Here is a 12,297-nt window from a genome sequence, read left to right on the forward strand (position 1 = left end):
AGCCAATCAGTGATAAATCCAAGCTGTCTGATAGAAAACAACACAAAAAATGATTACAGAAGGGAAAGGGTAGGACCATACACTTTTATTACACTCCCATGAATTTAGTTATTATTGTATTGTGAAGCATGATGTGGTTCTTGCAAGTATATCAGGTTTTATTTATCAGAGCAGAGTTGGGAGGGGAAGGGGTGCCGCCCGGTGGTGTACCTGCTTCCCCTGCTGGTTGCGCCAGGAGATCCATCGGCTGCCGTCGCGGCTGTACTTGATCTTGTACATCTGGGCAAACTCATTGCCGATGCCCCCGGCATGCCGCCCCTGCGTGCCCACCAGCGTGATGAAGTGCAGCGACCGCAGGTCAATCTGCAGGAACTCCTTCAGGCTGTCCGGCTCCACTGTAATCTCAGGGCACCATGCGCCATCGCCTTCTTCAAAGTCCAGCCTGGGAGAGGGAAAGGGAGAGGAAGAGAAGGAGAGGAAGTGGGAGAGAAAGAGGGGGCAGACTTCAAACTGTCAGCTAACACATATGTCAGTAGAGCTCTTTGTTGTAAATTCATTTTAAATGGATCATTTTAGGTTGAAACGGGAAAGCTTAGCCTTAATGAAAACACTGTGGCATCATGTAGAAAAACAATATTATGTCATCGCCCTCAAACTGCGAAAGGCCACCCAGACACAAAAGCTTTCCCTCAGAGTGCTGTTTTCACACACACTAAGGGTAAATGGGCATATCTGCTCAGCAGTTTATCAAACACAGTGACACACACACCCATGGAATGCATACCACAGTGTGTACAGAGGCATGCAGTGGCAAGCTTAGCACTAATACTGCAGGTTCAGCATTAAGTAGGATTGACCAGGCCTGAATGAAATCAAGGCCCATTATTGTCAATAGTTAGCAGGTATAAAAAGGCGGTGGGTGTCGCTAGGCACAGCTGTATTCTTGTATTTGTTGTAAAATAAATTGCATGTACCATCAAAATATCAGCAGAAATGTGTTCAGCCCAGCTGGGTCAAAATATCAGCAATACATTTTTCATTTTCACTGCTTGTCAGAGCAGTGCACTGTTTTCAGGTTGGAGGGCATATGCTGAAAATCACAGACCCGGGTGGGGGGAGGGGGTGCAATCGCAAATGGAACTTGAGCTTTCAAAAAAATAATGCCGCAGCCAAAATCTAGTGTATCTCACTGCAGGATGCAGGAGGGACAGGGTTTGATGTCGATCGGTGGGGTTTGACATCCGACCCCACCCATCGACATTGCAATTGGTTAAAAATAATTCCATCTTTCAAATCTCTCCATTGGACTAGGGGGTAGGATGTCTAGAGGTTAGCCTTGACACCAAACCCCGCCTTCCTCCAGCCTGCAGTCAGATGCCTCTCCACAAAATTGCACTTTTGCTGTCTAAGGGCAGGGAGCATATGTTGGTGTCTATCTGAGCACATGCTGGCTGCTAGTAAACCTTATGTTGTTGTTTGTGTTTGTAATGGAGGTGGCAGTATCTTCGCTATATCTCTGGAAGTATTTCTTTCAAAATTTCTAAATATCAAACCTTGAACGATCAAATAAGTCTTCTAGGCTACACATGCCAACTGCTAATTTTTTATTTTTGGGAGGCTCCCCAAAGATAGTGAGAAACTATCTTAGAGAAGGTCTGTTTCAGCTGTGTCAATTTGAACGGACTGTTTTATGTATCCTAGAATGACTGTTATGAGAGATTTTTCAATCTGTTCGTGAAAATGACATATTACCTTAATTGTACAGTGTCTAAAGCATCTGTCATGAACATCAGCTCTTAGTGGTGACTTACACTATATGGCCAAAAGCATCTGGACACCCCTTGATCTGGGGCTGTTTTCCATGGTTTGGGCTAGGTTCCTTAGTTCCGGTGAAGGCAAATCATAATGCTACAGCATACTGTACAATCATATTCTAGATGATTCTGTGCTTCCCCAACAGTGTTTCAGCATGACACTGCCCCCGGGCGCACAACAAGGTCTAAATAGAAATGGTTTTCCTGAGAATGGTGCGGAAGAACGTGACTGGCCTGCACAGAGCCCTGACCTCAACCCCATCCAACACCTTTGGGATCAATTGGAAACCCAACTGCAAGGCAGGCCTAATCACCAAATCTGTGCCCAACCTCACTAATGCTCTTCTGGCTGAATGGAAACAAATCCCAGCAGCAATACTTCAACATCTAGTATAAAGCCTTCTCAGAGGAGCGGAGGTTGTTATAGCAGCAAAGGGTGGATCAATGGTATATTAATGCCCACAATTTTGGATGAGATGTTGGATGTCAGGTGTCCACATACTTTTGGCAATGTAGTGTCTGTCTCCCATAAATAATGAATTGTGTGTGTGTGTGTATGTGGATGGGTGCTTATGTGCAGGTGTGTGTGTGTGCGCATGTGTGTGTGTGCATGCCTGCACATACCTGCCATATCTTGCTGCAGTAGATTCAGACCACTGACTTGAGGCAGAGATGTCCTCATCTTGAATCTGCCCACCAGACATTCCAAGAGGGTACCGGCACACGCCTGTAACACCATCACATTAACAGGCATGTCAGAATGAATGCATCAGTCACCACATCTGCCACAGGGAGTTTTTCCTTGCCACTGTTGCCTTAGGCTTGCTCCTGTGGGGGTTTAGGCCAGGGTTGTCTGTAAAGCGTATTGTGACAACTGCTGTAAAATATTCTATACAAATAAAATTTGATTGATTGATTTGATTGAATTAAAATTCAGCCAAGGCCATTCTAGAAACTCACTATCAAACCCTTTCAATTTCTAAATATATGTCTATATGCCAAGTATTGAATGCAATTAATTCACCATGCAAAATTGCATCAATAACAAACCAGGGGACAGGAAGATCAAGAGAATGTTTTCATTGTCAAAGTGCACTTTTAACTATGATTCATTTTGTAATAAGTTTTCCCCAAAAAAACCTATTGGGTTCCAATTAGATATTCATATAACCTGCTATTTGATGATTGTTTAACTGCAGATAATGTTTACATGTCCTTTTTCACAGGACAGTTTTGTGCAGTATAATGAGCCATATGTAAACAGGTAATTTATTGCACTTCTTTGAAAACTGTAATATCCATGAAAGTGCTGCTCAGTGATTTATGTATCTGGCATAGAGGACAAAGCTGAAGCAAAGGATGAGTAGGACGCTGTTCTAAAGTAAAGGTTTAAGGCAGGCCCCCTCTGTACTGCATCTCTTTCTCCCTCTCTCTCCCCGCCTCTCTCTCACTCCCCCACTTCCTCTCTCACTTCCACCCTCCCTCACAATGTGGTTACTCCGATTAAATTGTACCATGAGATTGTTTCAGCTATCCTGCCAATTCAAACAACACTTGTGGTACCAGCCATACATGCTGGGTATAAAATGTTGTTCCTGAAAGCTCTTGTGTGGTCTGCTAGATCTTTATTCTTACATTTATTTTTATATGGCAGCTATAAACTGAGATATGATCAAAGTGAAATTTGTACTTATGAACATTTTAATGATGCATTATTTTACCCAGCAACCGTAACAGCGTGTGAGATTAAAAAGATGGTTTTGGTTAAGATTTCACAAGGCAGAACATTTATTTAGGTACATATGGATTTTCCATGGCAGTAGTAATATCCATGTATACTGTAAAACACAATGTAATTTCTGTGTAATATAATTATAGAAGTCTGTACCACACACTGGATTCTTCCCCTGGTCCTATGTCCAAACAGTTTGGACAAGTCATTATGCATTGTTCGGGAAATAAATACACCACTCCAGTCTACTTTCACTAATGCATATCGCCATGACAACTCAGCTGGTGGACTGCAGAGTGGGGGAACAGACAGGTAGATTGCATTTGGGATTAAATGCAGACTTGTGTGAGCTCTCCAACATGGATGAGTCAACCAATATGATCATGGGATTCAAATAAAATGTAAAAGAGTGATGGAAAAGGTGGAACAAGTACAACTGTGGGATCAGTGCAGCAGTGGAACCAGTGCAGGGCTGATCAATGATCAAGGCACTATTAGTGTTGTAAAATCACGGTGGGGCTCCCTCAGTTGATGCCACGCCTTCATTTGAACAGAAAAGCTTTGTGATGGTGCCAGGACCAGCAGGATTGGAAGTGAACGCCTTTCTTGTCTTCCCTTTTCTTGCCTCAAAATGTATTTTCTACAGTATCAGTCAAAATGGGGGAGAAAATGTTCATCTGGGTAGTTACAATCTGAAATATTCCCAGACTAACTGAACCCTGCATAAAAAGCCCTCCCAGTCCATACTGCTGATCTCCCTCCACTTGCACACTAACCCAGTCTCACAGCCTATAGGAGTCAGTACTGCTCTTGCCACTACTATCATAACTGAGTGATAGTGTTTGTATTATAGTAATGGTATCATCAGAATTAAATGAAAAGATTTCATGTTCCTGATCCAGCCAGCCAAGAATAAATTTGCTTAAAAATGCAATTTTTTATTAAAAGATTTGATTAGGAACAGCTTCCATGTTTGCATAGAATTGCTGTCACAGATGAGTAGATGTTGGGAACTTGTCTGTGATTAGCTGAAGATGAATTCATTGACAAAATAAAACATCAGGGGCAGTTATCTGGCAGAAATATAGCTGGGTTTCTGTGCAGATTCTAAACCTATAATCTGCACACTTTGCTTTTATGGAGCATATGTAATGTGTAGGGAAAACTGTGAGTTCTGGCTCACCAGGCAGTCATACTCTATAGTTGTGGTTGAATTTGAGCAGTTTTTAGGGTGGTGATTTCATGGCTGTGAGTGTGGACTGGGGAGTCATGAACCTTGAGGTATGTGTGTTTGTGTGTGGTATGGAGAGAGAGAGAGAGGGAGGGGGAGAGAGAGAGAGAGAGAGAGAGAGAGAGAGAGAGAGAGAGAGAGAGAGAGAGAGAGAGAGGAGAGAGGAGAGAGAGAGAGAGAGAGAGAGAGAGAGAGAGAGAGAGAGAGAGAGAATCCCCATGTAGTCTTGTAGTGTATGACTTGAATAAATAATTAAATGTGTGTCTTTCTCTGGACAGCATCTGGACATTAATGCACTGTCAGCAATCTATTATGAAGATATAAACATACTCTCAGTAATCCAATTTGACATTCAATGATTTGAATGTTACATTTCAGTTCAATGTCATGGGTTTTTCTCATATTCATTTCCACAAGTGGACCTGTCCAAAAGACCATAACTAAAAAAGATAATTTGTTTTCCCATTTCTTTCTCCCTATTTGGAATCTGCAACTGTGCCTCTCAAGTTACTGTAATCCCACCCACACCCAGTGCAACGGGCACTGCACTGTTAATGAACTCTGCTGCAAGCCTGTGACTGTTTTCCACACTGCAGTGCCACAGGAGAACTCTAGCTCCTCAGAGGACGCTGTATCTCACAACTGCTCCGGCACATCACGTGAAAGATGTCATAAACCCAGATGGAAATCAATTTACAGATTTAAACATGCATAAATCCAGTCGTATTTCCTTTCTTTTAAAAAGCTTGAAATTGCCAACTCAAGATACACAGTTACAGTACTTCTCTACCTTGTGTCACAAAAAGCAAGCAACAATCGTTTGTCATTTTTGTTTAATCCAAATGGCAACCAAAGTGAAAACTGAAAGTGGTAGGCCTTAAATCAGTTTAATATGATTTTTTTAAGATTCAGTCTCTCCCTGAACACAACAGTGGAGCCACACTGAGTCTGCTCGAAAGGCCCAGAGTCTATAGCAGAAAGGGACAACACAACTGTGAGGACAAACTGTTTTCCTGGAAAGAACTTACCACGGACAACATCACATACTGTCCAAGAACAAAACTAAATAAATCTGTCACACTCAATGAAGATGCATTTTATTCCACAAAGGTTTGTTTATGCTGGTTTCCCTGTTTATGCTGCTTTTTCCCTTCAGGGCAAAGTATACTGTATGCACCATTTATTATAACAACAATATCAATTCTTGCACTCCACTGTGGATCTAAAAATATCAGGTTTCGAAAAGGTGGAAAAATACCAGCCTTATGTGAGGGAGCGCTGTCAGAATGAAGGTCTTTCTCTCTCGTCTCTTGGGCTTGCTCTGGCTGGCAGGCGCACAGAAAACCTAGCAACGGCTCTCAGCTAAGGCGGATTTTTTCTTCTCCTTTTTTTCAGCCTCTGATTTTTCCATGCCTCTGCCTGTGAAAGGCAGGCTTGTTCATGTGGTGTTTGCTGTCTAACCGCTGGCTCCAACCCCCGCACATCACAAACACGAGGGTTCATCAGCTCCATCTGTTTGCACGGGTAACGTGAGCGTGTGCCCACCTCGGCCAGCGCCTCGGCTTCTTCCTCTTCCAGCCTCACTCTGAATCACTTTTCGCCCATTAATAAAAAAAAAATAAAAATAAAAAAATAAAAAAAAAGTTGGCATAATGACAGCACTTCTGGAATTTAGAGCTGGGGAAATTTGGCAGATTTGGCAGATTGGTGCATTAGTTTGCTGTTTAATACAGCAATGAATATTTCCTACTGTTGAAAAAAAACATTTTTTTAGTTTAGAAAGATTTTTACAATTGTCAAATTGATATTTGGGAATATCATTACAAAAGGACTTTGCTTTGCATCTGTAAACGTGTAAAAGTGAACATCAAGGACCTTCCAATAGCTCTTTCAAGGAAATGTTTTCTTGCATGTTGAGCAATTGGAATTTGGATACTGCGGGATAATCATGCTTTTATCTAGCTTGCTATTATCTTCCCTACTGTAAGCCACACAAAGATACTCCTGCATACTGAAATTTGTGAACTTTGACCATATTTAAATGCATAAATACACTTCTCTATGACTTATGAGAGGGTAAAAACTGTCCGGAAGAACTCAGAAACTGGTTAAAAGCACAGCTCATTTCAATGTACTTTCCTGCTGTCAAAATGTCTGGTATGCATTAGCCACAGACTCCAGTAGGATTGCTGAATCCTTTGTAAACAATCTCCCTCTCATACTACATGTAATAATAAACTTTGGCCAGGGTCAGATCCTCACATGATCCTGAAAAATAAATGACAATAATGATTGTGAATGCCTTTGCCGATAGAACAGAGGGGCCAAAGAAAGCCGGTTTAATGGATTCTCCAGCGGTAAGGCAGTCTGGGATGGATGAGTTCACTGTGGAACCGAGGAACAACCTCAGTTCTGTGATGCAATGAGAAGAAACCTGAGCGTTTGCCTGAGAGGACAGAATGACGGGATTTAACCTCCACATCATGCATATGATCTGGACATTCAGTTCTGTGCTGCGCTGCGAATTACATTAATTATGTGCAATGAGGCATATGAAACCCCCCCCTTCATGGACAACACTAATTATGGGACCAGTTGCATGTCTCTGGGAAGGATTACCAGCCATAGTTGAGAGGGACACAGTCAGGATAAATCTGGACAGTGGTGCATGTAACTGAATCAAAAATTGAATTAGCTGGAGAAACCACCCAGAGATCGCCTATGTCTTTTGTTATGATTAAAATTTTGAAAATTTTCGATGCTATTATTTATTATCATATGCCAGGCTGGAATGGTAGCTATAGCTTGACGTAAGGGTGTATGGTGTCACATGACTGCAATCCTCTTCTCAGCTGGGGACAAATTTGCTCTTACAGATTGATGTGAGTAGAAACCATCAAAAGAATTAAGGATAGTTATTTACTTGCCTGACCCCAGAAAGGATGGTTAATGATGTTCAAAGATATTCTTTGTGTACATTAAAATGCTTCAGACATGCAGAGCAGAATTTTTTGGGCTTCTTTGTAGTTTGCTAGAACGAAGCTTTAATTAAAATGAAATGCTAATCTGGATGCCATACCATACCATTAAATGTAATAAAAAGCCATACCACAGCTGTAAAATGACTCTTAAAAATGAGCATTCCTGTGCTTATTGCTTGGCCTTGCTCCTTCCTATTTTTATTTTATTCAGTTATAAAGTTGTATTTAATGAAAGCAGCTCCACAGCACATAACACATACATTTAACTCCCTCTTTCCTTTGACAACAACTGGATAAGAAGCATTACAGCAGTAAACTTCAATATTCAATACTGGAATCTTCATTCACCCTTCATCAGGATTTCTGAAGTGTCACAGTGACCCAGGGCAGAATGCTACTGGCACATGATAGAGTCTGGATAATCACTTTAACTTTTATATTCAGCGCAGTTCTTACTGGGTCATAATGCCCCTTAGTGAGTGAATGCATAGTGAGTTAGTGAATGCATTTCTTGAACAGTTTGACCAGGGCAACTTGATCTGCTTAAATATCTCTTTTTTAAAACAATGAAACCCTTTATTAATTTTTTTTTTTTTTTTTACAGTGGATGAACTTCAAACAGCCCTCATGGCTGCAAGGGGACAAGGCCTCAGTTAAGGGGAGAAAGACTGGAAGGCTGAACTCTTTAGGTAAACAAAATCTCTTACCGGGGTTGACTTGTGCCTTTACTGCTCCAGACAGGAAGAGCAGCAGAGGGAGGAGCATTTTCAGAAGGCGCTTCATCCAAAAAGGAGAGAATCTTCACTCCTGTGGCCAAAGCAAGGAATGAGAAGCCATCAGAATGTTACATAACTCCAACCTTCTGCAGCCTCTGAAAGCTAAAATGGGTGGCGCAGCAACAGCAACGATTAAATGGTGTTTTCACAAGTCTTTGAACAAATTCTCAAACTGCATTGTAAAAATGCCTTTTTCTGTTAGGGAAAAAGTAACCATTTGAATATGGACCACACTATACACATTGACGAAAACTTAAAGGCATGCTTTCAATAAAAAGGATACAATAATATTATTTGTCTTGTTTGCATGAAATATCGGGATAATCATTTCAAGCATAGTATCAATGCAAACCATCTTACAGTAGATTTTCAATTCACTGTGTATGGAACATAGGCGATGTGGCCAACATCACCTATTTTCTGAAAAATAAAAAATGGCTTCATGTGGTCAAGAAAGAAGCAATAATTGCATTTGGGAGGTGGACTTTCCATTAATTACATATGTGCCGTAAGCAGAGCATATAAACTAAAAACTTTGGGAAGATTTAGTTATGTTTTTGTTGTCAGAGGGGTAAAGCAAGAAATGGGATTACATGGATAAGTGTCTTTTAACAAAAAATCAACAAAGGTTTCTGCACCATGCAGTTCTGCTGACAGTCAGACATTACCTCAGCTGGAGAGAGAATGGGGCTGGTCCCTGGGCCAACATACCACCTACAGACCACAGACTGTCCACTCTCATAGCCAATAATATTGCGGCAAGACTGCCCATGGACCCGCCTACAGTAATATGAAAAAGTCTGACATGACCATTTGTCACCGAGGCCCAAACATTTTGCAGTGGTTATGCATTTTGTAACTTATACATAATATTGCTACAGACAAAAGAGCCAAAGAATTGTAATCGTAATGTATTAGTTCTGACAAATTATGACTGCCTTTTGTAATGCCTTAATATATATTTATCAATAAAGGAAACTGTAAAATAATATTGATAACTCTCACACGAATACAAACATGCACACAGAGATTACGGTATGATTTTGTTTTTTTACATCTCGCTGACTATGGTGTGATTGGTGGTGTCAGCCTTTTTTGCACCCACACTAGGACTGAGGGAGCACCATTTGAGGCTAATGGAGTTTGGAGTTAAACATTTCCTGATTTTACACAAAACACTACGACCTGGGCCTAACATTTTGTGGAGGACATTGTGATGACTTTTGATATAATAAAAACAGTGTAAGAGCTCATTGTTTTTGCATGATTTATCAAATGGAAAAATTAAAATGACACATTATCGAGTGGACACTTGTAAGCTAATGACGTTCCTTGTTGTAGGCTATGTGATGTCATGTCCATCACACCTCCATTTTGTAAAGCTTAGGAACCATGTCAGACTGAAAAAGTGATTGAAAGAATGCCATTTTATCGTGCAGGTCCATTCCCTTTTGCTTGCACACTGACATGCATCACAAGCTGTCTTTTCGGTGGATATAAAAGCATGTCCTCTTACAGTTGAGTGTACGGATGGATGACAGGCTGTCCGATAAACTACTATTGGAAGTCTTGTTAATAGGTTCCTCGCTAATGGGGTTTTTTGTTCTTAACTAATATAAAGTCTGTGCTGTTACAATGCTATTAACTCCAATCTTATGCACTGGTGCTTCATTGGCTAAGAATCCCCCCAGTTAAAGAAATGTTTTTCATATATAAATTTATCATAAATAAATAATGCATAAATTCATAAATATTAATTTTAAACATTACTCTTAGGGGAAAAGAGAGTAAATATTGCAAACAAACAACACAAAGAAGCCACTTCAGGTTTAAAGCAAGTTTAAAAAAAAAGAGGTTTTATGATTACAGACTTGGGTGTAACTGCACACAGCCTCAGATTGACTCATTTTTGCAAATTATGTTTGCCGAATCAAATAATCAAATCAAGCAAATCAAATCTTAAAAAATACACTGTGGACAGCTGTCATTGTCAGATCAAATGCCATTTCTTGAGGTACACAGTAACATGTTCAGTGTTAATTCAACTTTATTAGAGTTGAATTAACTCTGGACATATTACTGTGCATGAAAACAAATGAAAATTACATATTTTTAGGATGAACTATACCAGTGAGAAACCATTATTTTTTAATCAGCAGTTTTCCAGGGTCTACTTGCCAGCCAGAAAAAATTACACAATGAAGAATTACGCAGTTAATTATCCAACCAGTTTATTTACAATGGTAAAAAAATTCATATGCACAGGATGTTATTGTTCCCTAAGCAGCTGTAATTTATTAACACATTTTTCTGAAGAACAGCATAATAACTGGCACTGTAAATACAAATGTGTTTCGTGTTTAAGGAAAAATAGAATTTAAATATCTAAATCCAGACCCCCATATGAGCTGGGCCAAGATCTGTAGTGATATTCTTATTGTCTCAGAGTACTCTGGTCATCCTTCAATACGTGCGGACCGCTGGGTAAAAACACCATTTACTGCAGAGCTTTCCTGAATAGTTTAAAGTGCAAAGGAGGGTTTCTTGTCTTTATCCAAAGCCAAACAAAACATTCCCCACATGACTCTTTGTAGGAGTGGCTTATAGATCAACATGTCAAGATTTCAAAGATTTCAAAATCTGGATTTAATAAAGGCTGGGATTTGTTAAAAACCACAAAGTGCACAGACCCGACACTAAAAACAGAATTATGATCTACAAAACAAAACTGATGGCTAAAAACACATTTACGACACAACGAGATGGATTTTAAAAGCCCTCTCAAAACATATAATCGATGCAACAAAAAACAAATTCAGACAAGATGAAAGCAGAAGTTTAGAAATTCTTAAAGATTATCTTACATTTTACACAGTTTAGAATGGATCAAAGAATGAGGACAACGTAGTTGGAGAGTTGCTCTAGATTTGGTTACATCCCGGCACCAGGAAACCCAGCCTCTACTGAGTTCCAAGTCTCATAAATACTAGGATGGCATGGGCAGAACCAAACAGAGTTAACTTGCAATGAGACTTTGTCTTCAGACAGGAAGCCCTGGCTGCCTTCCCTGTCGAACTTCTTTGACCTCCATTACCAGCAGGCCAAAGTCATCACTCTCTCCATCCATTTACACTGCAGTCTCTCTGGGGGACTCTGTTTATTCAACATCTATGGTACTGTAAACCGCATAACCTGTAAACTGGATGACATTTCATCTCAGGAAAAAAACACAAGAAGCTCATGGCTCCAGTTAACAGTACTCTACGCTTACACTAAGAGTGTTTGCAAAAGTGTGGTTACATTTTGTACTTACATTACAAAACACAGACTGGCATATACAGTATAGAATTCTTTAAAAGTAAACAATTCTTTAACACAGAGTCTGGGAACTTGCAGAGGACAACCATACTATATATAGCACTAGCTGTATCACTTATTTTAGGGGAGCATATTGGCAAATCACTGCATATTTATTTATTATTGATTAAATGCTCAGATGCTTATATTCATATTAATAAAAAAGCAGTTTATTTGTTCTCAGATACTGAACTGTTACAGATAAGCCTACATTACCAACATACTAATAACAGAAAGGAACAACTAAAATTATGAAGTTTCAAAGAGATATTTAAAGTAGATCTTGTTTGTAGTTTGTGCAATGTGGAAAATGAATGATTTACATCATAAGGATCATATGAATCCTCCCATAGATTTATTATAAAAATAAGTTGTAATTTCTTGCAATGTTACTGAAATATATTCA

At 39.9% G+C, this 12,297-nt stretch overlaps 1 protein-coding gene across 2 annotated transcripts in view; it reads right to left on the reverse strand.

Annotated features, from left to right (window-relative positions):
* Positions 1–12,297, reverse strand: part of LOC135253108 (discoidin domain-containing receptor 2-like) — a 37,251-nt gene that overhangs the window by 10,140 nt on the left and 14,814 nt on the right. For both annotated transcript variants that reach the window (XM_064332001.1, XM_064332000.1), the window contains exons 2-4: positions 8,466–8,565; positions 2,439–2,541; positions 211–442 (exon numbers count right to left, since the gene is read on the reverse strand). In XM_064332001.1, coding sequence (XP_064188071.1) covers positions 211–442; positions 2,439–2,541; positions 8,466–8,541 — 411 coding nt within the window. In that variant the 5' untranslated portion in view covers positions 8,542–8,565. The remainder of the gene's footprint in view (positions 1–210; positions 443–2,438; positions 2,542–8,465; positions 8,566–12,297) is intronic.

Source organism: Anguilla rostrata, chromosome 4 (assembly GCF_018555375.3).
Source record: "Anguilla rostrata isolate EN2019 chromosome 4, ASM1855537v3, whole genome shotgun sequence".
NCBI lineage: Eukaryota > Metazoa > Chordata > Actinopteri > Anguilliformes > Anguillidae > Anguilla > Anguilla rostrata.